The sequence below is a fragment of the Balaenoptera ricei genome, chromosome 14 (assembly GCF_028023285.1).
Source record: "Balaenoptera ricei isolate mBalRic1 chromosome 14, mBalRic1.hap2, whole genome shotgun sequence".
Classification (NCBI taxonomy): Eukaryota; Metazoa; Chordata; class Mammalia; order Artiodactyla; family Balaenopteridae; genus Balaenoptera; species Balaenoptera ricei.
In genome coordinates this window covers 93450125-93476559 of record NC_082652.1, presented here as the reverse complement: position 1 = coordinate 93476559, position 26435 = coordinate 93450125, and the positions used below count along the sequence as shown (strand labels likewise).

The following is a 26435-nucleotide window of genomic DNA, read 5'->3' as shown; positions in this document are numbered from 1 at the left end:
ATTTGTGCAATGAAAACTACAAAATATTTCCAAAAGAAAGTAAAAAAGACATAAATAAATGGAAACGCATCCCATGTTCATGGATTGGAAGACTGAATATTGTTAATATGTCAGTATTACCCAAAGTGATTTACAGATTAAACGCAATCCCTTATCAAAATCCCAATGACATTTTTTTCAGGAATAGAAAAATCCATCCTACGATTCATATGGAATATCAAGGGACCTGAAATATTCAAAACAATCTCAAAAAAGAAAAACTAAACTGGAGGGCTCATATACTTCCTGATTTGAAAATGTAATACAAAGTTACAGTAATCAAAACAGTATAGTGCTGCCTAAAGACAGACATATAGACCAATGGAATAAAGTGGAGAACCCAGGAAAAAACCCTTGCATATAAGGTTAAATGTTTTGACAAGGGTGCCAAGACCACCCAATGGGGAAAAGACAATCTTATCAACAAATGATGCTGACAAAACTGGATATCCATATGCAAAGGATGACGGTACCCTTCCCTAACAATATATACAAAAATAACTCAAAAGGGATCAAAGATCTAAATGCGAGACTTACAATAATAAAACACTTAGAAGAAAACATAGGACAAAAGCTTCATGATATTAGGTTTTGCAATGATTTTTTGGATATGACAGCAAAGTCACGAGTAACAAAGGAAAAAATAAACAAAATGGACTTCATGAAGATCAACAAATTTTGTGCTTCAAAGGCACTATCAACAGAGTAAAAGGCAACTCACAGAATGGAAGAAAATACGTACAAATCAAGTCCCCGAGAAGGAATTAATATCCAGAATATATAGAGAACTCCTAAAACTCAACAAAAAAACCCAAACAACCCAATTTGAAAATGGGCAAAGGACTTGAATAGACATTTCTCCAAAGAAGGTATACAAATGGCCAAAAAGAACATGAAAAGATGCTCCACACTGCTAATCACTAGTAAAGTGCAAATCAAAACCAAAATGAGGTAACTTCTCAAACCCAGTAACGTGGCTACTATCAGAGAATCAGAAAACAACAAGTTCTGGTGAGGATGTCGAGAAACTGGACCCTCTGTTCACTGCTGGTGAGAATGTAAAATAGTACAACCACTATGGAACTGCTTTTGGCAGTTCTGCAAAAATTGAAAATAGAATTATCATATGATCCAGAAATTCCACTTCTGGGTATATACTTGAAAGAACTAAAAGGAGGGTCTCAAAGATATATCTGTATTCCCATATTCATAGCAGCATTATTCACAATAGCTACAACATAGAAGCAATTCTACCTGTCCACACAGGTGGGGTGCTATTCCTCAAGAAACAATTCACTTTAGGATTATAAACTGGTGTTTCTTTTAACTGTGCCTTAGTTATATCATCTGTAAATAGGAGAGTTCTTCAATTCATTCAGATGTGTATTTGGTATCTGAATATACACCAAGCCCTGTATTAGAAACTGGAGCCATGAGAAGAAGTAAGACAGCCATTAACCTAAGTAGTTTCTGGTTTCGTGTGAGAGCTAAACGAGCACACAACGATGACAAAATAGAGACCCGAGAGCAAATATAAAGGCAGGCAGAAGTGCAATGATATCAAAGAAAAGGGAATCCAAGGAAGCCTTCCAAATGATGGTACTTAAACTGGGTCTTGAAATGCAGGAGCTCCACAGACAGCCCTTGATTAAAGGGGTTTGTCTACTCCATGCTCTGAAGCCAGCACACGGCCATTCTCTGTTTCTGCAGACACACACACACTTTGGCCTTCATTTCAAAGTCCCTTAAGAGTTACAGTTTGCCAAGTAAAATATGTTACACTTGCTGCATTTAGTAGTTTTAGCTTAAAAATATCTATTGATAATTATATGGCTGCATCAATATACAAAATACTAAGGAAATATATATCTTAAGCAGGGAAAAAAATGAGGCTTATATTATTCCAATATGTACATACATGGGAAACAATTTGAAGGGGAAGAGTCAAAAGGATAATATGACTATTTATATTAGGATGGTAAGGTTATAAAATTTTTAAATACCTTTAACCATTTTATTTTTATATAGTTTTATACTAATGGTGATAATATATTTACAAATCTCCAAATATATCAGGAATGAAATCAAGCTCTCGCCCAGTGGCTCACACCCATCATTACAGCCTTCACAGCACATGAGCTTGTCCAAGTCCTTGGCGCGTGCGCTCCAGCACCCTCCCTGTTTCTTCCACAGAAACCTGTCCGGCAGGGAACCACGCTGTGCTTACAACCAGGGCAGCCGTTCAAGGTAAAGAGATAAAAGCTGCCTAACTCAGAAATACATAATCCAGGAATACTGAGTTTTCCCTTTGACTTTAATGGTTTTATAGAACAAAGTATCAACTCTTAAAAGAGAAAAGTAGGTGGCCTCTATGTATTAGCTATTCTGTACTTCAATATATGACTGAACTGAAATGATCAATTTCTGATTCATTCACAGAGATGGCCTTAGAACCTAACACTGATAAACACTGTTGGAGAGACAAAAATTGAAATATCCTCATGCCTATCTCCTAAATGCGGTCCACATAGCGTATCCTGTAATTCTATGCTAATGTAGGCGTTTTAGCCGTGGCCTCGCAAACTAAGTACATAACTGGGATATACCCTGCCGACTGCTGATTCACACATTTATCATTTAAGGTAGAAAACAAATAAAACTATTTTCTAATGTGAATTCTGAATTATTTTCACTGCCTCATAGCCATTTCCATGCTTAGCTTCCCTCCAGACTGCGAGCTATCTGCCTATGGCATTGACCTTGCCCTTCTGAGCACCTAGCACAGAACAGGCACTCATATGGGTCCAGCAAGAGAATAAATCTGGGGCCCGACAGACATGACACTCTCTCTCTGTCTAGTCCCTAACACCCTCACGTGGGGCTACGCGTACAGGCGGCAGTCTGCTGTCACTCCAGCCGCCCTGTCTCTCTGAAGAACTCCTTAGGCCACCTGCCCGCAGCTGCCCATCACCAGTTGACCATAAAAGCACAATGAGTACAATTTTATTAGTTTAAAACTCTTCCTACGGCTCCCTTGATATGGAAATTTATAAATTATTATTGCATGCATATCTTTTAGTATAGTATTTTCCCACTGGGTCAAACTCCAAGAGAAATAAGGACATTAAAAAATACAAAATTTTTATAAGGCTTTCTGAACTGCAAATAAAAGGTGCTATACAATTTAGTTTTAGAAATTTAAGTTGGTTCTCCCATTACTTTTCTAGAACTATTTAATCATGTGAATGCTTTTGTCAATTTCTAACACAATTAGGTGTTGAAGAATACACAGTACCTATGTAGTTTCCTTTCAATTCTTTAACAACAATGATGGACTTTAAACATAAAACATTTTTCTAATATTGAGAAAATTACTGTAAAAGATAGTTCTTTACCAATCTCACATAGTAGAGAGGAAAGGTTGGGAATATGGGAAAGAAATTATCTCTAAATAACTTTCTCTATGGGTTTCCTTCTCCTTAATGTTATATCGTTTGAAAAGATAAAATCTGCCTTGAGAGGGGCAGAATGCAAAATGTTACAATTTCAAGCTGTTTTCTCAATAGTTCACCCTATTTAACAAACAATAGAGATACACTTTTTAAAAGCAGAGTATTTTGATTGGAAAAGACATGCACAATGATAAGTGTGCTATGGTTTACAAAGGAAATTACAGTAGAAAATGCATCATAAAAAAGATTAAACGGGAATGTGATGTTAAAGGACCACGAATGCTGTTAATATTTCAAAACTGGCTACAGTTTTAAACTCCAAACTTCAGAGAGAATAGCTACGTCTTGAACAATAAGCAAAATTAATGATATCAATAATAATAACATGAATAATTTATACAACACAAAATGTCATGTAGTACGTAATTTAGGTAACCCTGACATTGTTTTAAGGGAAGTAGAAACAGATATTAATCACAATATGCATATCTGTATTAAAACTCTGCACGGGCAATAAAATACACAATACGTCAATTGCCACAGGACACCTGAATTAATTTGCTCTGATTCTTATTTAATTATACAGGCTGAATCAGAAGAAACATTTTCTCCTTTGTACATTATACTATAAAAAAGGAACATAAGCAGATAACACTTTTTAAAATGTCCAATTGTTATTTCGGTAATTAAAAATTCCAGTTACAAAACTAATTACTTAGCATGGTTTTTTCTTTTCCTCCTTTTTGAAAAATGCACACAGAAAGATTTTTCCATCTGAAAAAATCTAAAACTAAAGTTTGATATATTTAAAACGAGTGAAACAAAACCTTGTTAGGAACATCAAATGAAGGCAATGAATTATACACTTGGTAAGAACTTGCAATAATTCATACAAAGTGGATGTATCTTAAATTAACTAAAAAGCCTCGACAAAGTCAGGATCCTGGCACAAACCCCTTTCTTCTGTACCATTCTGGCTCTGATGCTGCCTGTGCCATTTTGGATATCTCCCCCACTCACAGTAAACTGAAGTTTGCAGTATGTTCTCTCACATTTCCGCTGCATGTATTAGCGACAGGTGATCCTATCTGCTCTCACAGTTGGCCTGTACACCCTGGGGAGGCTGTGAGGACAGGAACAAATCCAGGTGACTGCCAGTATCCTATGGGAACCAGGTATCTAGGGGAATCCTTTCCAAACACCAATATCATACTTTCTCATCTAAGCTGAAAATCCTTATATGGCTTCTTCCTTCTTTGGACAAGACCTTCGGGATTGAGCCTGGCTCTCCTTGCCAGTCCTCCCTCCCCCTGCACCGGCGTGCTAGTCACACACACTCAGTCACACACACACAATCACACTCAGTCACACACACTCAGTCCCTATGCGAACTGCGCTTTGTGGTCTTGGTGTTTTCATCCATGCCTCCTGCCTGCTCTCACTTCTCTGACACTCTGTCGAGCAAACATTTCCAACTTTTAGCAAATGGTAAGCAATATAAATCTGTGAAACAGAAAGGAAGAAAGCAAATAATATCCCAAAGTATTAATAGCGGTTAATAACTCAATTTATTGAACTAAGGGTGCCCTTTTTGTAAGACTTTTTCTCTCATATGCATGCTTTTATCATAAGTATTTTTGCAAAAACAGAAAAAGATCTTAGTTTTTCAGCACTTATTACAAGGTGCTTATCACCAGGACATCTTCCTTCTTTCTGTTGCCATGAACATCTTGTGCACGTACTTTTACTGCAGCAATTGTGGAAATAAAGTTACAGAGTAATGTCCATCTCCTCATTTTTGCATTCCCATAGTTTGCACATTATCTGGCACACAATATGTCCTTAGTAAATGCTTTCTCAAATGGTGACAATTGCTCACCAATCCTTGTATGTGACCAAGAGTAAAACAAAGCTGACTGTACTACCAGAGATCCTTTAAAAATAACTGCAGCAATTAAAAATAAGCTACAATTATATATTAAAATCCCTTAAGTATTATAAATCATTTATAATACCAGTAGAAACTGTTGAAATCAAAAGTTACCGAATCCTTCAAATCCTATTAAATAATCAATATTGAGGGGACTTCAAGCTATACCAAAACGCCATAATAATGAAGAGAATGTAGCATGAAACACACATATGTACGTAAGGAAATGGACGTGCACATACAGATATCCATCCAACCAGTTAATAAAAATCAAGAAATGATGTGGATATCATAATGTATTAACTATTATCCAAATCAAAACTGAAATAGCTGAATTACTTCATTTTACTGACTCATAATATTTTAAGGGAGAAGGATCTTATCAAGAGTAAATACGCTGGGACTTCCCTGGTGGCGCAGTGGTTAAGAATCCACCTGCCAGTGCAGGGGACACGGGTTAGGTCCCTTGTCCCTTGTGCAGGTCCCTTGTCCAGGAAGATCCCACATGCCACAGAGCAACTAAGCCCGTGCGCCACAGCTACTGAGCCTGTGCTCTAGAGCCCATGAGCCACAACTACTGAGCCCGCGTGACACAACTACTGAAGCCCACGCACCTAGAGCTCACGCTCTGAAACAAGAGAAGCCACCGCACGGCAACAAAGAGGAGTCCCCACTCACTGCAACTAGAGAAAGCCCGCACGCAGCAAGGAAGACCCAACTCAGCCAAAAATAAATAAATAAATTAATTAATTAATTTTTTTTTTAAAAGAGTAAATATGCTAAACATAGAAAAACTGTACTGAATGTATCCCAAAGAAATATTTGCTATAGGAAAATTTAAGAACTTGAAACATTCTCTGGGTCTTCACTTTTTAGTTCAGAACTTGTTTGAATTGATTCTTCATTTAATTACTCTTTCAAAATAACGGTTTGCTACTTTCAACTTACACAATGAATATATTTGTGTTTAACAAAAGACTTAACTTACCCTGGTAAATGTGCCTTCAAAACTATGAATATCCAGTTGTGGCTTCTGAGCATAAACATAAGCATTGATAGAAAAAAGGTCCTGGAAAAGAGAATATCTGAATTAATTACATAATAATGAAACAAAATGACTTGGAAATTTTCCACTTACCAATTAATACTTCTATCTTATTTACCAAAAGTGATGGTTTTCTTATGTTTTGTTGCCAACGCTACGGATGAGGATGGAAGAGAACTCAAAGGAACAGTTTTTAAGGCCAACAGAGGTGTGTGGACTCTCCCGCCTCCAATGGACAACCGCTGCCCCCTGGCAGGTTGTGTCAGAAGCAGCCGGCGACGCTTATAAGACACATGGCACCGGGGCTGCCCCGCGGGCCGTGCGCTGCCCGCGAGCCCGCCCCACCTCCCGAGACTCACGCCTAACGCTGCGGTCTGATTACTAAGAGCGCTGTCCCAGCAAGGGGGTGACCTGTCCTGGGCCACGCCCAAGATTAACGCTCCGGATGGAAGGGGTGGGGGCTGTGGAGAGCCATCTGAAAAAGTCTGAGGATTCAGTGTTCCTCTTGACCAAATCCTGAACATGGTGTGTATTCCCGGTTAAGTTATAGGAAAATATTTTCCTGCAAAAAATACTCTGTTTCTTGCCTAAAACCCTTGCAGCTGAAAGCCCTGGGGAGGAGGGGATGCCTGAAGAGACAGAGTTAGGACTGCCGCCTGGTGCGCGAGGATCCTGTGGTGACAGAAGGAGCAAAGCCCTGACCCTGGGGAGCAGCAGAGAGGAGGACAAGGTCACCCGAACCTCCCACAAGCGCCCGCAGGCTCCCCTCCCGCTGAGGAAACCCGCACTGCCCTGTGAGCTTCTGCCAGCGGCTGGCGCCTGAAACCCGAAGGGGCCGCTGGGCACACCTGACAGCTCGGGCTCCTCGCTGACGGTGCGCGGGCACTGCTTCAACCCTCCCAGAGGGCTCACCGACACCAAGAGTGCGGGCTGGTCTCACCCCGCTGGGCCGGGTCTAAGGATAACAGTGCTGCGTATACTTCTGCTGCAAATACGCCCCGGCCAAGCGAGCGGGCTGGGCAGAGAGTTTAACACAGCAGGCCCGAGAAAGCCCCGCCTGCAAGGCTGGCCCTCGGCTGGGGTCTGGGAATGTGGATCCCAGGAGAGCTGCCACCCTTCCCAGATAAGAGAGTGTGCCTAAACCACTTATTCAAGCAACGTGGCTCATGCCGAACACCTGCTTTCCTTCTTGCGGGGGGCGGGGGATATGGGGGGTGCGTCTGGCATGCGGTACGTGCCAGGCAGAGGGTGCCTCCAGGCCCAGCCCCCCGTAAAGGCCCTGTGAGTCTCTAATGAGCTTCCCTGGTAGCAACTACTTCCCACGTGTCCCCACATTATGCCGGGGACTTCAGCGTGTCCTGTGTGAGTCCCCTGGGAGGGGAGTCTGGACGCTCCTGCCTGCCTCCCTGCGATGTCGCCCTGTGCCTGCTCTCTGCGCTGAGTGCGCTGAGTCCTTCACTGTAACCACTCATGGCCACGAGGAGGCCAACACGCTGAGCCCTGGGCGTCCTCCGAGAGAATCATCAAAACTGGGGGGGTCTGGAGGAGCCCCCACCACAGACAGTTTGCCATTTTTATAGGTTTCGTTTCTGTTTCCTGTTTTGTTTTGCTTTTGCCTCATGGCTGCTAACGCTTAGAAAACACAGACTTCCAGACATGAAGAACAAAGGTCAGACCACAGACGCTGAAGCGCGAGAGGAACGGGAGGCCTCCGGGGGCCGCAGTGCTGTGTGCGCTCTGACGCTGAGCCCGAGCCGCTCGTGCAGGCGGGTTTCAGGCAGTCTGGCTCGGCCAGAAGAAAGGAAGAAAGACCTCCGCGGCTCCCCACAGAAGGGAAGATGGAGCTGGGAGTCTGACTTCAGTCAGTTAACCACCAGTCAAAACAAAACCAAACAAAAACCCCAATGCTCTGCAGAAGAACATCATAGAATCCAGAGTCTCTACAATGCATCAATAATGTTGAAGATACAACCAAAATGTCCAGACACAGGAGGAAATGAGAACACAGGATCCACATTCAAGTAGAATCCAATCAAAGAAGACATTCTGAGATGACCAGACATCAGAATTAAGAGATGAGAATTTCAAAGCAGTTACTAGAACATCTCAAATTTTTAAAGGAAAACATTCTCCTAAACAATAAACAAATAGGAAACCACAGCAGAGAAAAAGAAAACACGTATACAAAAAAAGGACCAACTGGAAATTCTAGAATTGAAAAAAATACATCTGAAATAAGTTCGTTAGATGGCTTAACAGCAGACTGGAGAACAGAGTCTGTGAACTTGAAGACAGGCCAAGAGATGATGAATCTGAAGAACACAGAGGAGAGAGATCTTGAAAATGAGTATGGCCGCAGTGTCCCTGAGAGAACAGCAGGAGTTTGTTTGCAGTTGGGTTCCTGGAGGCAGCACACAGAGAGAATGAGGAAGAAAAGGTATTTGAAGAAACAATGACTGAAAATATGCCAAACCGGCTGACAGCCATAAATGTGCAGATTCAGGAAGCCCAGCAAACCCCTAGACAGATGAGCAAAATTTAAAACAATCCAAGTCACAGCTAAATAAGAGACCAAAGATAGAGAAAAATCTCAAAAATACCTAGAGAAAAATGACACATTACATGCAGGCAAAAACTAGCAAAATAACACTGATTTCTCATCACAAATAATGAAAGCAGAACACAATGGAACAAAATATTTAAAGTGCTGTGGGGAGAAAAAACTGGTCGACCCTGAATTCAATATTCAGCAAAAATATCCTTCACAAAAACAGGTGAAACTAAGATACTTTTGGATAAATGAAAATGAGAATTCACTGCTAGCAGACATACACTACAAGAAATGCTAACAGAAGTTCTTTAGGTTGAAGGGAAATGATATCCAGTAGAAACTCAGATCTTTAGGAAGGAATGGTAAGGAACAAACATGGCTAATATCAAAAGAAAAACAAAAATCCTGTCTTTTCACTTTATTTCTTTAAGATACAGATAAAACAGAACAGTTTAAGATATATGTAGATACACTGCATATTAAAAAAGTATATAAATGCATACAAATATACATGCACACAAAAAATGTGCAATGTGCTTTAGCATCAAAAATGAGTGGGGTAAACGGATCTATTCAATTACAAGGTTCTTAATTAAATGTGAAGTGATACAACGTTAAGTTTCCACGATACACTTTTAGTTAAATGCATATTGCCATCTCTAGCAACTAGTAAAAATATGCAAAGAGGTAGAATAGCTGAAAAGCCAATGAACAAAGCAAGACAGATTTCTAAATATATTCAAGTAACCTAAAACTGAGGAAGGGACACCTGAGACACTAGAGTTGGCTGAAGGCCTGAAGGCTAAGAGAGAGGGGCCGGCAGAGGGGGAGGCTAGGAGAAGGCAAGGCAGGGCGTAACCGGCAGATAGAGGTCTCGAGAAAGCAGGGTGAGGCGAAGGCGGCGGAAGACTTCCCTTCAGACAGGAGAGGGGACAGCGCTTCGCTGTACCAGCAGGTAGGGGGGTGAGGTGCCGGGAGGGTGGGAAATGGAGGGGGTTTCCATTTGATATACTGCTTTTTCTCCGCAAGGTAAGATCATCTGATGAGAGAAGGGCGGGCGGATCAGAAATTACAGGAGAGTGGAAAAGTCGGAAAGCACTGCTATCGAAAAGAGGAACCCCAGCTGACCACACGCACACAAAGGATGACAGGCTGGCAGTGACAGGGGTTCCCCTGTCTTGTCCACGGTGACGGTTTCACTGTGTAGCGAAGCGCACAGTGTAATTCTGGGCAGTTTCTTGTCTGCCAGTTTTACCTCGGGGCAGTTAACAACACGCAGAGAGGAGGACGACAAAGCCAGACGCGGAACCGCCACTCTGCTTCCCCCGTTGAGCCACGCTGCTGCCCTGAGGCTCGATGGACCTCCGCCACCACGGGCCCGGCCGAGAGGTCTTGCTCTCCTCTTGATCTTTTCTCACAGCCTCTGTCTGCACTGTAACGTCCTCTCAGGTTCCTCACAGCGACCTCGAGATCTGTGCTTGTGCTCTCTGCCCCTGTGCTCCGCGTTCTCAGAGGCTCGGGGTTCGGCTGACACGGGTCCTGCCTTCGCGGCCGCCCGCTGACTCTCGGGAGGGGCAGCGGGCTGTGGGCCCTGCCCCGTGAGAGCTCCTCTGCCAGGGGAGCCCTGCCCGATGGGCTGTCTGGAAAGCTCCATCCCTTCAAGAAAACGTCCTTCCACAGAGAACAGGCAACACTCTACAACTGATACGGCTTCTCTCCTTCCTAGAAGACAAACGGACGATTTGGCAGTTTACATTCCATTTATTTCCTACTCTAACGTAGGTGAGGGACATACACATTTTCATGTTGCTTCAAGCTCCTGGAAGAACAAGTGGGAAATAACGGATTCTAATAAAAATGGTCATCGTCGTGACAACAGACCTAAACGGAGCACCCCGCTCAGAGGGCAGTAAAACCCTCCAGGAGAACCAACGGAGAAGCCTCAGCGCGCAGCACCCAGTGAGAAGTGCAGGAAGAGATCGGAGAAACTCGACGGAAAACGAATGAAGAAACGGTGACAGAGACCACTCTCCACCACGCTTCCCATCGCCTTTTGAAGACGGACTTCCAACCCTGAGCGGGCGCGTGGCCCCCCTCAGCACTGTCACGGCCAGCCCTCCCCACGCCGCTCCCCTGGAGGGGGGAGGAGGAGGAGGACGAGGCCGCTGCCCCGTCCCCGGGCCCTCCGCTCCCGCTGGCCAGGCTGTAGGGTAGCAGACGCCGGGACGCGGCGGAAGGCCACTGACTGCGGACGACAGAGCTGCGCTCCCGCCTGGGGCCCCCACCTCCGGGCTGTCGGGTAAGGGAGAAGAAACGTCCCTCGGGATCTGGGGTGTATCACCCTAGATCTCAGAGCAGAAAGGGACTTAACACACGGAAAGCAGTGCTTCCAAAGCCTTAGGAAGGTTTGAGCTCATGACGGAACCTCCAAACATCACTCTCAGAATGACCTTCCGCAGAACACACCACGGCCACTACTGAGTTCCAGACGCAGCAGGAGAGCCGTGACCCCAGGCTGCAAGGGCGGCCACTGCCTACACAGCAACTGCCACACAGACCCCCGAGGCTGAGGACAGCACCTGCCAGCTGAGAACGCCAGTGGGGCAGCGGGACAGCTCACTCCCGTCCTGCCGGGACAGTTCTCTGAGAGCTCGTTAAACCTGGGGAGGCTCATTCACGTGCCTTCAGGTGGGCCTGCAAAATACGTGCCGCTTGGTTTTCCAGGTTCTGAAGAACAGAGACGCTGCACTGGATGAAGCGTGAACACGCCAGCTCAGCACAGTGGGTCTGCTACTGCAGCTTAGATTACATGTTAACTAATAAAAATGTATTTTCAAGTAATGAAGCCAGGCTAGTTTACACAAGAAGAAAGGCACTGCGTAATAATTTTAGACTTGTGAAAAGACGGCCAACCGACTCCTGGGACGAGGCAAGCTGGAGGATCACTCATCATTTAAGTCCTGCACCATCACAGTCATTTTCAAAAAATGAAGTTCTCCTATAACAGACTACCTTTTGATACATGGAAATAAAGGACCGCCTAGCAACAACCCCCATACTTCCACGTGCACATGAACATTTAGAGGAATGCATTTCATCTAGTACATTAGACAACAAATGACTGAATAATGGCACAATAATGAGAATGTCATTCGAAGCTTTTCATGATAATTTAAAAATCATTCTGAAGTTTTCAATAATGTAGGAAAGCCTCTGCTATTAGGTCAAGGGCAACATTTGTTCGCATTACTTAAAGGTCATTAAAATACATCCTTAATCATAACATGTGGTTCATTACCAATACAATTGCCTTTCGCTCAATAAAACTAATTAAATGTAAATGGTATTGTTTATTGCTATATGGATCTTTTGAAATGAATCAGCGAGTCATGATTTATTGAAAATTACTGTGCCCTCATTGTCGTTAATAAATCTGCCTGAACACAAGAGCAGAAACACGTTCCCACGCGTCTCCACGTCCGCGGCAGCCAGAAGCTGGACCTGCAGCACCACTCCAACTAAATTTCAATCCTCTGATCACATTAGGTGCTCTGGACACGACAGGATTAGAGAGCTTATTCTGGGTGGCGCCCTCAGTTCTTTAAAAAGAGCCCTAAGGACGGCAGGTTTATTCATTCTTGGTGTCACTATGGACACAATGCTCCACTGATGATGCAACAAACAGTGAATGTCACCAAACACTCCCCAGGCCCATCACATTAGAGACAGAAAAGTCAAAATGAGTGACAGTTACGGACAGCGTAAGCTATTTGATGAAAAACCAAATTGCCTTGCCTATGTCCATAATGAAATTAAAGCTTTCTTTCCTATGAAAAAAAGTCTATACCTAATATGTCAAATTATATGAAGCTACAAATTTAAATTGATGGATGGGGCTTCCTTGGTGGCACAGTGGTTAAGAATTCGCCTGCCAATGCAGGGGACACGGGTTTGAGCCCTGGTCCGGGAAGATCCCACATGCCGCGGAGCAACTAAGCCCGTGTGCCACAACTACTGAGCCTGCGCTCTAGGGCCCTCAAGCCACAACTACTGAGCCCACGTGCCACAACTACTGAAGCCTGTGCGCCTAGAGCCCATGCTCCGCAACAAGAGAAGCCACCGCAATGAGCAATGAGAAGACCGCGCACCACGACAAAGAGTAGTCCCCGCTCGCTACAACTAGAGAAAGCCCGCGTGCAGCAACGAAGACCCAAGGCAGCCAAAAATAAATAAATAAATTTTATAAATAAATAAATAAATGGATGGATGAATCACAAGTTCAGCTAAACTTCCTTTTTTCTAAAATATATTTCCTTTTGGTTTTATGATGATATCAAAACTTAAAATGTTTTCATTTTCCAGTTACTTCATCCAAATGCTTAACACACTCTCTATCAAAGTGTATCAACCATAAAATTTTTAAAGTAGCACTGTATGAATTGCATACTCTAACTTTCTAAGTATTTTGCAATTTATACATATCTGTTGCTAATAAAAATGAGGAAAACATCCTTATAATATTGAATATAATAAAATGTACCTCCTGTGATCACAGCAAAGGGAATATTCAAAAATGTAGATAACATCATAGAGGAATTTTAAATACTTTCTTAAGATATCGTTTACAAGCAATAAATTATGCATGTTTAAAGTGTACAATTTTCTGCATTTGAATACAAGCACACACCGAAGACACCACCAAGACCAAGGGGTGGACGTTTCTAGCAGTCCTCTGCATGTCCCTCCCCGACACTTAGCCTCTGTCACAGCTGACCTACTCTCCTGGAATCCAGGTAATGCCATCACATACCACATACTTGTTGTTTGGCTTTTCTTTCAGAAAAATTCTAATATGGTATCTTAACAATGCACTTCTTTTCTAACACTCTCAGCGAATTAAATCTGCTACGAAGGATTATTCTGTGCAACTGCTTCCCAGGGTGCCCTGGAGCACCTGTGACTGCTGGAAGTGAGGTGCAGAGGGACAGACTCCGAGGTGCGGCCTCCAAGCCTGATGGCAAACAGAAGCCCTCCGGTCACTTGGGGTCCATGACCTTTCCTCCCCCTTCAGTCCTGGAGAGACGACTTGAGGACGTATGCTAGAAAAACAAGAACGCACACACAGGAGGAAACAGGCGGCTGAGAAAGAGCAGTGGGAGACCAGCGATGGGCTCAAAGTACATCAGAAAGTCAACAGGCTTCACGAGTGTCTCAGGATAAAAACCAGCCATTTCAGCAAGTAGCATGAGAACTGAAAGCTGGTGTCCTCAGTGACAAGGCGACGGCACAGCTTTACCTCACCCCGCGCAGAAAGGAAGAGCAAACAGAAAACACTGGGAGTCTGAGGGAGGCTGGCAGAGCAGGGGGGGGGGGGGGCCTGTGCAGAGAAGACGCCGGCCCAGCTACAGGCTGAAATAAAAGCAACTCACTTGACCTCACTCATGAAACCATCTTTCAGCCGCACAGATTTAGTGACGTGACTGAACTTTCTTCTCTATGGGTCTGTGTGCAGGGAATATTTTAATACTTACAAGACAGTAAGTGCTAAGGACCAGCCTCTCACTTTTAGGCTGCCCGCTGACAAACTCTGACAGGGGTTAAGAGGCTAAGTGAACACTGGTGGGAGAGCAGCCTTCTGGCACAACACAAAATCCACAAACAAAAAGGAAAACGTATAAATATTTACCTAAACAAAAGTTAAAACACTTATATGGCAAAAGGTATTTTAAAGCGAAAGGTCAGGAAACAGGCTGGGGGAATAGGTCTGGAACACGCACTCCCTCGGCAAAGGTTTGGAGAACTCTGCACACTCATACACCGAGGGCGAGAGTTTAAAACTGGAACTTCCCAGGGCAATTTTAAAATTGTGCTAAAACAGTGAGCTATGCAGCAAATGGTACTGCTGCGACCAGCCAGCAGGTTGTTTTACGTTTGATTTCCTACGCAGAACTCGACTCCAAACAAACGCTAGCTGGACTGCAGAGTTCACGTGTAAAGCGGGAGTGATTTTAAAGTAACCATTTAAAACACAGTCATGGAGTGGAAATGGTCTAAGCATAAAACCAAAAGCGGTAACTATTTTTTTTTGAAGTATTTTTATTGAAATATACATGACATAACATTGTGTAAATTTAAGGTGTACAAGTCAGTTTGATGCATTTATGTATTGTAATATGATCGTCACCATAGTAATAATTAGCACTTCTATCACATTACATAAGTAACTATTTTAAAGACTATTTTAAAATTACTGTTAGGTCACCTTATATAAGGATGCTAAACTTTTATATGGACAACAGAAACTATAAATGAAAATATTTAGAAGAGATTAAAACAAATGAATGAAAGATGATTAGCAAACTATATATAAAGACCTCTTTAAAACCATATAACAGGAAAATGGACAGACAACATGAACAGAAACTTATAAAATAAAAATATGAGAAGTACACTTTCTTAGATAAGAAATCTCCAACCTCACAAAAAGATTAAATGCAAATTTAAAGGGGATGCCATTTTCTCAGTCATCAGATTGGAGACGGCTGACAGGTCAACTGACTTTAGTTAATCTACAGATGTACAAGTCACTGTAGTCTTCTAGAGAGCATTCTGGCAAAAGAATCAAAATCCTTGAAATATGCCTATTTGTTGATCTCTATTACTATTTATAAAACATCAAAAGTATTAACTTTCATAATCACCAATATCAGGCTGGTTACCGAAGTTATAATTTGTCAAATACCACGCGGCTAATAGAGTACTTAACAGAGATACACATTTTCTAACATAGAAAGATAACACCCAAACATACTTTTGAATAAACACCCTCACAGGAAAAGAAGTACATACAGCTTCACCCAAGTGTGCAGGTGTCTGTATGGCGAGGGGAGGGCCAGGGAAAGGCACCGTCAGGAGGACCTGTGCCTGAACGTGAACGGCAGCCACTGCGAAGCAGGAAAATTAGAGCGCTTCTCATCTTCTCTATCATTTATATATTATTTTCAATGCACATATTACTATTATAATCAGGAACTCTCTTTTTTTGAAAGAATGAGTGCTGAGGAGCGGGATGGTTAGCCCGAAATGTGAAAGAAGCTGTGAGGTAAGAGGACAGTGGTGTGAAGTGCCCTCCAGGGCAGAGGTAACACGGCCCAGGGAGCGCCGCGTCCTCCCAGCACGTACGTCCCTAAAATAAGCAAATCCTCCAGTAACAAAGACCCACTGCTTTGGTCTTTTTAAAATTTTATGTTCAATGGACCACCTTTTAATTTTAATTTGAAGTATCATGTAGCTCAGTTAGTGCAAAAGACACATATTTCTCACTGAGAATTAATCAAGGGCTTCCACAAGCTGTGCCACTGTAATTGGTGTGAGAGTGGAGTGCCCTCCCACTACAAACACTGTAAAATGAACAAAACACATGAGACAGCCGTTTTCAGACACAGGACACGGTGCTTCTGGCAGAATCGCAAGACCGTGACCCTTGGGAGAAGAGAACACAGATGTGAGCCCCAGGTGAGGCCAGCTTTCTGCATAAGGGGAGGTTCCGTATTGCGGGGCTGGGGGAAGCCGAGCAGAGGAAGGCAGTCTTTCTGCTAAGGGACAGAGCGGAGCCCAGGGAAGCGGGAAGAGAACGAAGAGGAAAGGAGTGGCAGCGCCCTGCAGTGCTCCCTGAGTGTGCCCACAGCTACGCGGCGCTCCGAGTGTGCCCCACAGCTACGCGGCGCTCCCTGAGTGCGCCCACAGCTACGCTGCGCTCCCTGAGTGCGCCCACAGCTACGTGGCGCTCCGAGTGCGCCCACAGCTACGCGGCGCTCCCTGAGTGTGCCCCACAGCTACGCGGCGCTCCGAGTGTGCCCACAGCTACGCGGCGCTCCCTGAGTGTGCCCACAGCTACGCGGTGCTCCGAGTGTGCCCACAGCTACGCGGCGCTCCCTGAGTGCGCCCACAGCTATGCGGTGCTCCCTGAGTGTGCCCACAGCTATGCAGTGCTCCGAGTGTGCCCACAGCTATTTAGTGCTCCCTGAGTGTGCCCACAGCTATGCAGTACTCCGAGTGTGCCCACAGCTACGCGGCGCTCCCTGAGCGTGCCCACAGCTACGCGGCGCTCCCTGAGTGTGCCCACAGCTACGCGGCGCTCCGAGTGTGCCCACAGCTACGCGGCACTCCCTGAGTGTGCCCACAGCTACGCGGCGCTCCCTGAGCGTGCCCACAGCTACGCGGTGCTCCCTGAGTGTGCCCACAGCTACGCGGCGCTCCGAGTGTGCCCACAGCTACGCGGCACTCCCTGAGTGTGCCCACAGCTACGCGGTGCTCCCTGAGTGTGCCCACAGCTATGCAGTGCTCCGAGTGTGCCCACAGCTATTTAGTGCTCCCTGAGTGTGCCCACAACTATGCAGTGCTCCGAGTGTGCCCACAGCTATTTAGTGCTCCCTGAGTGTGCCCACAGCTATTTAGTGCTCCCTGAGTGTGCCCACAGCTATGCAGTACTCCCTGAGTGTGCCCACAGCTACGCGGCGCTCCCTGAGTGTGCCCACAGCTACCGCACGCCTGGTCGGGGTGAAGTGATGCCTGGTAGAGTGTGAGCAGAGAGCTCTCTCCGGACCAGCCTCAGGGATGACACAGAGCTGGGGAGACATGGAGTCTGACCAGCCAGAGTCAGAGGCACCTCAGAACAACCGAGGCTGTCCATGGTTATCCCACAAAGAGCAGGCGCTTGTGGTAGGATTAAATTAGCACCGTGATAAGGGGACTCTAGGCCCACCCCAACAAAGTTTAAGAACAAGTCTTGGAAAGATCGACTTTATCCACAAGTTACTGAACTAAGAAAATCAAGATCAACAGGTTTCGAAGGAAGAAAAAAATATAGTATTTACAATATCCAGCATCCAACTAAAAATTACCAGCTGTGCAAGGAAGCAGGAAAGTGTGACCTGTAACAAGGAGAACATTTTTTTAAGAAGAAACATACCCCAAAATAACAGAGACAATGGCATTAACAGACAAAGAATAAGTGTTATAAACTGCTGAAAGATTTAAATGAAACTATGAACATATTAGGAAAGAAAAGTATTCAAACTATAACAAAAATGGGTGACCAGGTGGAACCTGGTTCCAGAGATTAAAAATACAATATTTGGAATAAAAAAATTCGTTGGGTGGTCTTAACAGAAGACTAGACACTGCACAAGATAAACTTAGTGAATTTAAAGACAGAGCAAAATGGGAATTCCCTGATGGTCCAGTGGTTAGGACTCCATGCTCTCACTGCTGAGGACCCAGGTTCAATCCCTGGTCAGGGAACTAAAATCCCCAAAGCTGCGAAGCTAAAAAAAAAAAAAGACAAAGCAACAGAAACTGTCAAAATTGAGTCACAGAAAGAGAACCAGACTGAGAAGAGAGCAGCAGAAGCTCGACACCTGCAGGAACGCCAAGTCTAAAACACTTGTCATTCATGTCCCAGAGAGAGGGGTCTGGGCAGAAAGGAGGATGGAAAAGAGAAGAAAACCATGAACCCACAGATCCAAGAAACCCAACAAACTCTAAGCAAGGAATGAATTTCAACCTAGGCACTACTTAAAGTATAGGCAATGGAAAATACCTAAAGAAACAAAATATTGCCAAGTCTTATACATGTCAAACAGATTTAGTTTCCAAAAAGTGCAATATTTACAATAAGGAAGGTTCCTGCTATTGACAGTAATTAACTGTAAGCTATGTGCAGTAGCTATTCCTATCAAATCCAACCCATCTAAGGAAAGTGACCAAATCGACAGGATTCAATTTCCCTTCCCTTAACCAACAACTGCTTGGGTCCAAGGTCATTCTTAAGATACTTCCATCTTTCTTTACTCTCCAGTGAATATCAGCAAATCATGTAAGATAAAGCTTCTCTCATTCAGATAAATCATAACGTATAACACAAAACAAACAACAAATGACCACAACCGTGATTTTGATTTTAAAAAGATATATAGCAGTTTAGGAGATTCTGAGCACTCGTGAGAGGTCTGTTTCAGAGATCACTAAAAACACTGAAATCCGTAAGTACTGTGCCCTCTGGTCCCACCTCTTGCCTGTTACCCAGGCATCAAAGGCCAAGCAAGAAGTCCAGAGGTGTCTTTCCCCTTCTCACTCTGCCGAGACACACAGGGACACTTCAGTCCCCCTCCCTAGCGAGGGCTCCCCACCTTCAACGGGCAAAGCCGAAGCGGGCAGGCTGGTGTCCACGGCTGGGCCAAGCCCACGGGCGTTCGACCGAAGCCGTATCTCAACAGCCTCCGGGGAGTCACTCAGTTACCAAACATGGACGTATCTAACCCCACCAAGAGCTCTCCATGTCAAAGGTTACTCAAATGAGGGGGGTTTTAAAAATAGAAACAGAAAGGAAAGAGAAAGAAAAGAAAGAAACCCTAAGAGTCAACCCAAAAGGAACATTTAAAACTATACCTCCAAAAGGTTATGTGCTAAGACACCAGAGAAATGACGTGGGCATAATTTTCGATGAACTTAGTAACGAAGAAATTACTTTAAACCCTTGCCAACACATTAGTTAAGATAGCTGGTATACACAGAACTGTGCTCACCGCGCACTAGTTAAGATAGCTGGCATACACAGAACTGTGCTCACCGCGCACTAGTTAAGATAGCTGGCATACACAGAACTGTGCTCACCGCGCACTAGTTAAGATAGCTGGCATACACAGAACTGTGCTCACCGCGCACTAGTTAAGATAGCTGGCATACACAGAACTGTGCTCACCGCGCACTAGTTAAGATAGCTGGCATACACAGAACTGTGCTCACCGCGCACTAGTTAAGATAGCTGGCATACACAGAACTGTGCTCACCGCGCACTAGTTAAGATAGCTGGCATACACAGAACTGTGCTCACCGCGCACTAGTTAAGATAGCTGGCATACACAGAACTGTGCTCACCGCGCACTAGTTAAGATAGCTGGCATACACAGAACTGTGCTCACCGCGCACTAGTTAAGATAGCTGGCATACACAGAACTGTGCTCACCGCGCACTAGTTAAGATAGCTGGCATACACAGAACTGTGCTCACCGCGCACTAGTTAAGATAGCTGGCATACACAGAACTGTGCTCACCGCGCACTAGTTAAGATAGCTGGCATACACAGAACTGTGCTCACCGCGCACTAGTTAAGATAGCTGGCATACACAGAACTGTGCTCACCGCGCACTAGTTAAGATAGCTGGCATACACAGAACTGTGCTCACCGCGCACTAGTTAAGATAGCTGGCATACACAGAACTGTGCTCACCGCGCACTAGTTAAGATAGCTGGCATACACAGAACTGTGCTCACCGCGCACTAGTTAAGATAGCTGGCATACACAGAACTGTGCTCACCGCGCACTAGTTAAGATAGCTGGCATACACAGAACTGTGCTCACCGCGCACTAGTTAAGATAGCTGGCATACACAGAACTGTGCTCACCGCGCACTAGTTAAGATAGCTGGCATACAAAGAACTGTGCTCACCGCGCACTAGTTAAGATAGCTGGCATACACAGAACTGTGCTCACCGCGCACTAGTTAAGATAGCTGGCATACACAGAACTGTGCTCACCGCGCACTAGTTAAGATAGCTGGCATACACAGAACTGTGCTCACCGCGCACTAGTTAAGATAGCTGGCATACACAGAACTGTGCTCACCGCGCACTAGTTAAGATAGCTGGCATACACAGAACTGTGCTCACCGCGCACTAGTTAAGATAGCTGGCATACACAGAACTGTGCTCACCGCGCACTAGTTAAGATAGCTGGCATACACAGAACTGTGCTCACCGCGCACTAGTTAAGATAGCTGGCATACACAGAACTGTGCTCACCGCGCACTAGTTAAGATAGCTGGCATACACAGAACTGTGCTCACCGCGCACTAGTTAAGATAGCTGGCATACACAGAACTGTGCTCACCGCGCACTAGTTAAGATAGCTGGCATACACAGAACTGTGCTCACCGCGCACTAGTTAAGATAGCTGGCATACACAGAACTGTGCTCACCGCGCACTAGTTAAGATAGCTGGCATACACAGAACTGTGCTCACCGCGCACTAGTTAAGATAGCTGGCATACACAGAACTGTGCTCACCGCGCACTAGTTAAGATAGCTGGCATACACAGAACTGTGCTCACCGCGCACTAGTTAAGATAGCTGGCATACACAGAACTGTGCTCACCGCGCACTAGTTAAGATAGCTGGCATACACAGAACTGTGCTCACCGCGCACTAGTTAAGATAGCTGGCATACACAGAACTGTGCTCACCGCGCACTAGTTAAGATAGCTGGCATACACAGAACTGTGCTCACCGCGCACTAGTTAAGATAGCTGGCATACACAGAACTGTGCTCACCGCGCACTAGTTAAGATAGCTGGCATACACAGAACTGTGCTCACCGCGCACTAGTTAAGATAGCTGGCATACACAGAACTGTGCTCACCGCGCACTAGTTAAGATAGCTGGCATACACAGAACTGTGCTCACCGCGCACTAGTTAAGATAGCTGGCATACACAGAACTGTGCTCACCGCGCACTAGTTAAGATAGCTGGCATACACAGAACTGTGCTCACCGCGCACTAGTTAAGATAGCTGGCATACACAGAACTGTGCTCACCGCGCACTAGTTAAGATAGCTGGCATACACAGAACTGTGCTCACCGCGCACTAGTTAAGATAGCTGGCATACACAGAACTGTGCTCACCGCGCACTAGTTAAGATAGCTGGCATACACAGAACTGTGCTCACCGCGCACTAGTTAAGATAGCTGGCATACACAGAACTGTGCTCACCGCGCACTAGTTAAGATAGCTGGCATACACAGAACTGTGCTCACCGCGCACTAGTTAAGATAGCTGGCATACACAGAACTGTGCTCACCGCGCACTAGTTAAGATAGCTGGCATACACAGACCTGTGCTCACCGCGCACTAGTTAAGATAGCTGGCATACACAGAACTGTGCTCACCGCGCACTAGTTAAGATAGCTGGCATACACAGAACTGTGCTTACCGCGCATTAGTAAAGATAGCTGGCATACACAGAACTGAGCTTACCGCGCATTAGTAAAGATAGCTGGTATACACAGAACTGAGCTTACCGCGCATTAGTTAAGATAGCTGGTATACACAGAACTGAGCTTACCGCGCATTAGTTAAGATAGCTGGTATACACAGAACTGTACTCACCGCGCATTAGTTAAGATAGCTGGTATACACAGAACTGTACTCACCGCGCATTAGTAAAGATAGCTGGTATACACAGAACTGAGCTTACCGCGCATTAGTTAAGATAGCTGGTATACACAGAACTGAGCTTACCGCGCATTAGTTAAGATAGCTGGTATACACAGAACTGTACTCACCGCGCATTAGTTAAGATAGCTGGTATACACAGAACTGTACTCACCGCGCATTAGTTAAGATAGCTGGTATACACAGAACTGTACTCACCGCGCATTAGTTAAGATAGCTGGTATACACAGAACTGAGCTTACCGCGCATTAGTTAAGATAGCTGGTATACACAGAACTGTACTCACCGCGCATTAGTTAAGATAGCTGGTATACACAGAACTGTACTCACCGCGCATTAGTTAAGATAGCTGGTATACACAGAACTGTACTCACCGCGCATTAGTTAAGATAGCTGGTATACACAGAACTGTACTCACCGCGCATTAGTTAAGATAGCTGGTATACACAGAACTGTACTCACTGTGCATTAGTTAAGATAGCTGGTATACACAGAACTGAGCTTACTGTGCATTAGTTAAGATAGCTGGTATACACAGAACTGTACTCACTGCGCAGAAGTGGCCACTACAGTGAATGGTGGAGTGACGGCAGCAACACTCACCCCCAGAGCCGGCAGCCTCTGCGTGCAGCTCACCGCCACTCTCAGCTTCCAGTCAGTTTCACCGTCGAGCTGATCAGTCCGAATAAAACATGAACCTTGGGACAAGAGAAGAAAAACTCCTGAGTTACAGGCACTTTAAAGCCACAAGTCACAGCACAGTGGGATACAGAAATTCCCATTAACAAAAATCCTTAAAAGTACTATTTATTTGACTCACAAAATGAGTCTGCTGAAAAGATAAGAGGTCATTAATTGTTTACTCACTTATCTCCTAGTTGGTGTTCTGGACTATTAAGGTTTACTAGTAATAAAGGTTTACTTTATTTTAGAAAGACTACATTGATCATTTCTACCTTTAGCTTATGTTTTGATAATAAAACAATAGTAAGTAAATATACAAAAATACCCAAGAGTGTGTGATATAACTTTGCTAATAAAATATATGATGTACCACTATAAAACATATGCTCAATAATAAAAGCACAGCTAAAATGCTAAAGCCAGAAAAGAGTTAGTGATACTCACAACCCCATCAAATTTTAAACATAAAAAATATTAAATTACAAAAATCCATTTACTCTTTGCCCATGCTGTCATACCATTTCTTATAATGTATCCTCATACACAACAGCAAAGCACAAAACACATACATACAGGGCAACTGTGCAACCTTATTAATCATAACCAAAGGAGTGGGAACACAAAATCAGGGGATCAGCTGAATACAAGGGAGCACATGCATCAGTGAAAAAAAAAAAAGAAAAGAAAAGAAAGGAAGGAAGGAAAAGGAAACAGAAACAGAAAGGAAAAAGAAAAAGAGATGAGCAAGGCCTCCATTTCTACTGAGAAATCTCTCTAGGATATATACCATCTAATGAAAAAAGCCAGGTGCACAACACTGGGAACAAAGTAACACCAGCTACTGGAGAACAAGGTGGGGAAAGCGTGAGTGTGTGTGTCTGTGTGCGTGTGTGCAGGGAGGGACACTGCCCACAGGAAGGAAGGGGAAAGGGAAGGGACAGACTAGAAGCACACCTTTCGGAGTACATCCTATTTTACACTGTTCACTCTGAGATCACACATGATTCACATAATTAAAAAGCCAAGTCACATCAAACTTTAAAAAAGTGACCCCTAATAGATAAAAGGAATCAGATAAAACAAAGTAACAAATTAGTAGTTTAACCACATAATGAATTCAAGTGACTTTTGAGGTTTTTCAAAAATTTAACTGTAAAATAAAATAGTTACAGAAAGCCACACAAGCATATGCACACCTTAGAAATTACTACAAGAAAAATACCTTGTGCACAACTGTGAGACCGGTTAGGAGATGCTGCATGTGCCCCGACCCCATTGCAGCCCCTTCCCTGGTTGTAAAGCAGCAGGCCTGTCAGTTGTACTTCCCTGTGCAGATGTACATCCTCAGCACCACTGCGGAGCCCACTCTGGGAATGTCTGTAAAGTCACTTTTCACCCCAGGCCCTCCCCACACCTTCTTCCAGTCTGTCTGCTGAAAGGCTGGTTCTGCGTGTTGCTGACTGAACACGCAGGGTCCAGGCCACCCTGCTCCCCGCCTTCCCTCTGCGGGTCCTACGACGCTGGCTCCTGCACACAGAGCCCAGCTCAGACTCCACTGACCCTCAGCAATGCTGCCCTGCTTCCGTCCAGAGGTACCATGTCCTGCTCTGCTCTGATGCCAACAGACCTTCATGCTCAATGCCCACTAGAGGCACCCGTTACTGCACGAGAGGGTGCAGAAGACAGCAGTCTATCCTTCTTCTTCACCTTTTACCTAGAAAAAAATGTAAAAGGAGAGGCTTCTGCTCTTTGGATCCGGTTGGCTCACCTGGTGGAAAAGTTCCTATAAGAAAGCACTGACTCATGTTGTTATTTACCCACATTTCAAGGCAATGAACTGGTGCCCTGCCATCCTCAGAAGGAGACCAATTAGCCATGTGTGCGTGCGTGCATGTGTGTGTGTGTGTGCGCGTGTGTGTGTGTGTTTGTGTGTGCTGAATGAGCTCCAGTACTTGAGGAGTTTCACTCCAATGCCATTACTATTATCATAGAGTCTCCAGCTGTCCCACCGCTGGGGGACAAGCTCCAGAGGTACCACATTATTAGAATGAAATGTCCAGTGTTCAAAAAAAAAAACAAAAATAAAAACAAAAGCAGGAGAGTATGGCCAACTTAATGGAAAAAACTTAATCAACAGAGACTGTCCTCAAAAAAGACCTGACGGTAGTTCTACTAGACAAAGACTAAAGCAACTGCCTAAAAAGATGCTCAAAGAACTAAAGATGCGGAGAAAGTCAAGAAAACAATGTATGAACAAAATGAAGATATCGATAAAGAGAGAGAAAACCCAAAAAGAAATGAAAGAGAAATTCAAGGGCAATGGAAATTTCACTAGAGGGAGTCAAAGGCAGATTTGAGCAGGCATAGCAAAGAATTAGCAAACTTGAAGAGAGGACAATGGAAGTGATCCAACCTGAGGAACAGAAGGAAAAAGATGGGAAAAAAGTGAACAGAGACAAATGGACCCATAGGACACCGTCACGTGGATCAACATACGCACTGTGGGAGACCCAGAAGGACAAGACAGAGAAGAAGGAACAGAGAGAATATCTGAATAATGGCTGAAAACTTCCCAGGTTTGATGAAAGACATGAATATAAACTCCCAAGGACCCCAACAAAATCCAAGCACAGACATACGTTCTTCTGTCGCACTTTGCAGACGTTATGTTTTTTTTACAGATTGGAAGTGTGTGGCAACCCTGCATCAAGCAAGTCTATCAGGGCCATTTTTGCCAAGAGCATTTGTTCTATTTGCATCTCTTTGTCACATTTTGGTAATTCTTGTAATATTTCAAACTTTTTATTTTTGTTACATTTGTTACAATGATCTGTGATCATTGTTCTTTGATTTTACTATTGTAGTAAAATTGTTACTACAAAAACAAAAATTATTGTTTTTGTTTTGTATTTTTTAATTAAGGTCGTACTTTTTTTTAGACATAATGCTACTGCACACTTAATAGACTGAAGTATAGTGTAAACATAACTTTTACATGCACCAGGAAACCAAAAAATTTGTGTGACTCTCTTTATTGTGATATTCACTCTATTGCCATGGTCTGGAGCCAAACTTGCAATATCTCTGAAGTATGCCTGTAATATGAACTCACACAGACCCACACCAAGACACATTATAATCAAACTTTCAAAAAGACAAAGAGAATCTTGAAAACTGCAAGAGAAAAGAGAATCATCATATACAAGGGATCCTCAGTAAGATAACCACCAGATTTCTCATCAGAAAGAGATTGGCATTTCTATGGAAGCCAGAAGGCAGTGAACCAATCAACTCAAAGTGCTAAAAGAAAAAAACTGTCAAGCAAATATCTTAAATCCAGCAAAACTGCCCTTTGACTGTGAGGGAGAAATGAAGACACTGTCAAGTAAACAGAAGCTGAGGAAGCTGAGACCACCGGACCTGCCTGCAAGGAGCGCTCAAG

General features: G+C 44.2%; 1 protein-coding gene and 1 non-coding gene across 18 annotated transcripts in view; one reads left to right on the top strand and one right to left on the bottom strand.

Annotated features, from left to right (window-relative positions):
* ATP9B (ATPase phospholipid transporting 9B (putative)) overlaps nt 1-26435 on the bottom strand; it is a 258697-nt gene that overhangs the window by 129066 nt on the left and 103196 nt on the right. For 16 of the 17 annotated variants that reach the window (XM_059895083.1, XM_059895079.1, XM_059895076.1 and 13 more), the window contains 2 exons: nt 22913-23007; nt 6410-6490 (listed from right to left, as the gene is read on the bottom strand). In XM_059895083.1, the coding sequence (XP_059751066.1) occupies nt 6410-6490; nt 22913-23007 (176 nt within the window). Of the gene's footprint in view, nt 1-6409; nt 6491-22912; nt 23008-26435 lie in introns of those variants that run through there. The other variant, XM_059895085.1, reaches the window with a different exon arrangement.
* On the top strand, nt 18248-18320 carry TRNAE-CUC (transfer RNA glutamic acid (anticodon CUC)). Its single transcript has one exon. It is a non-coding gene; the product is annotated as a tRNA-Glu (tRNA).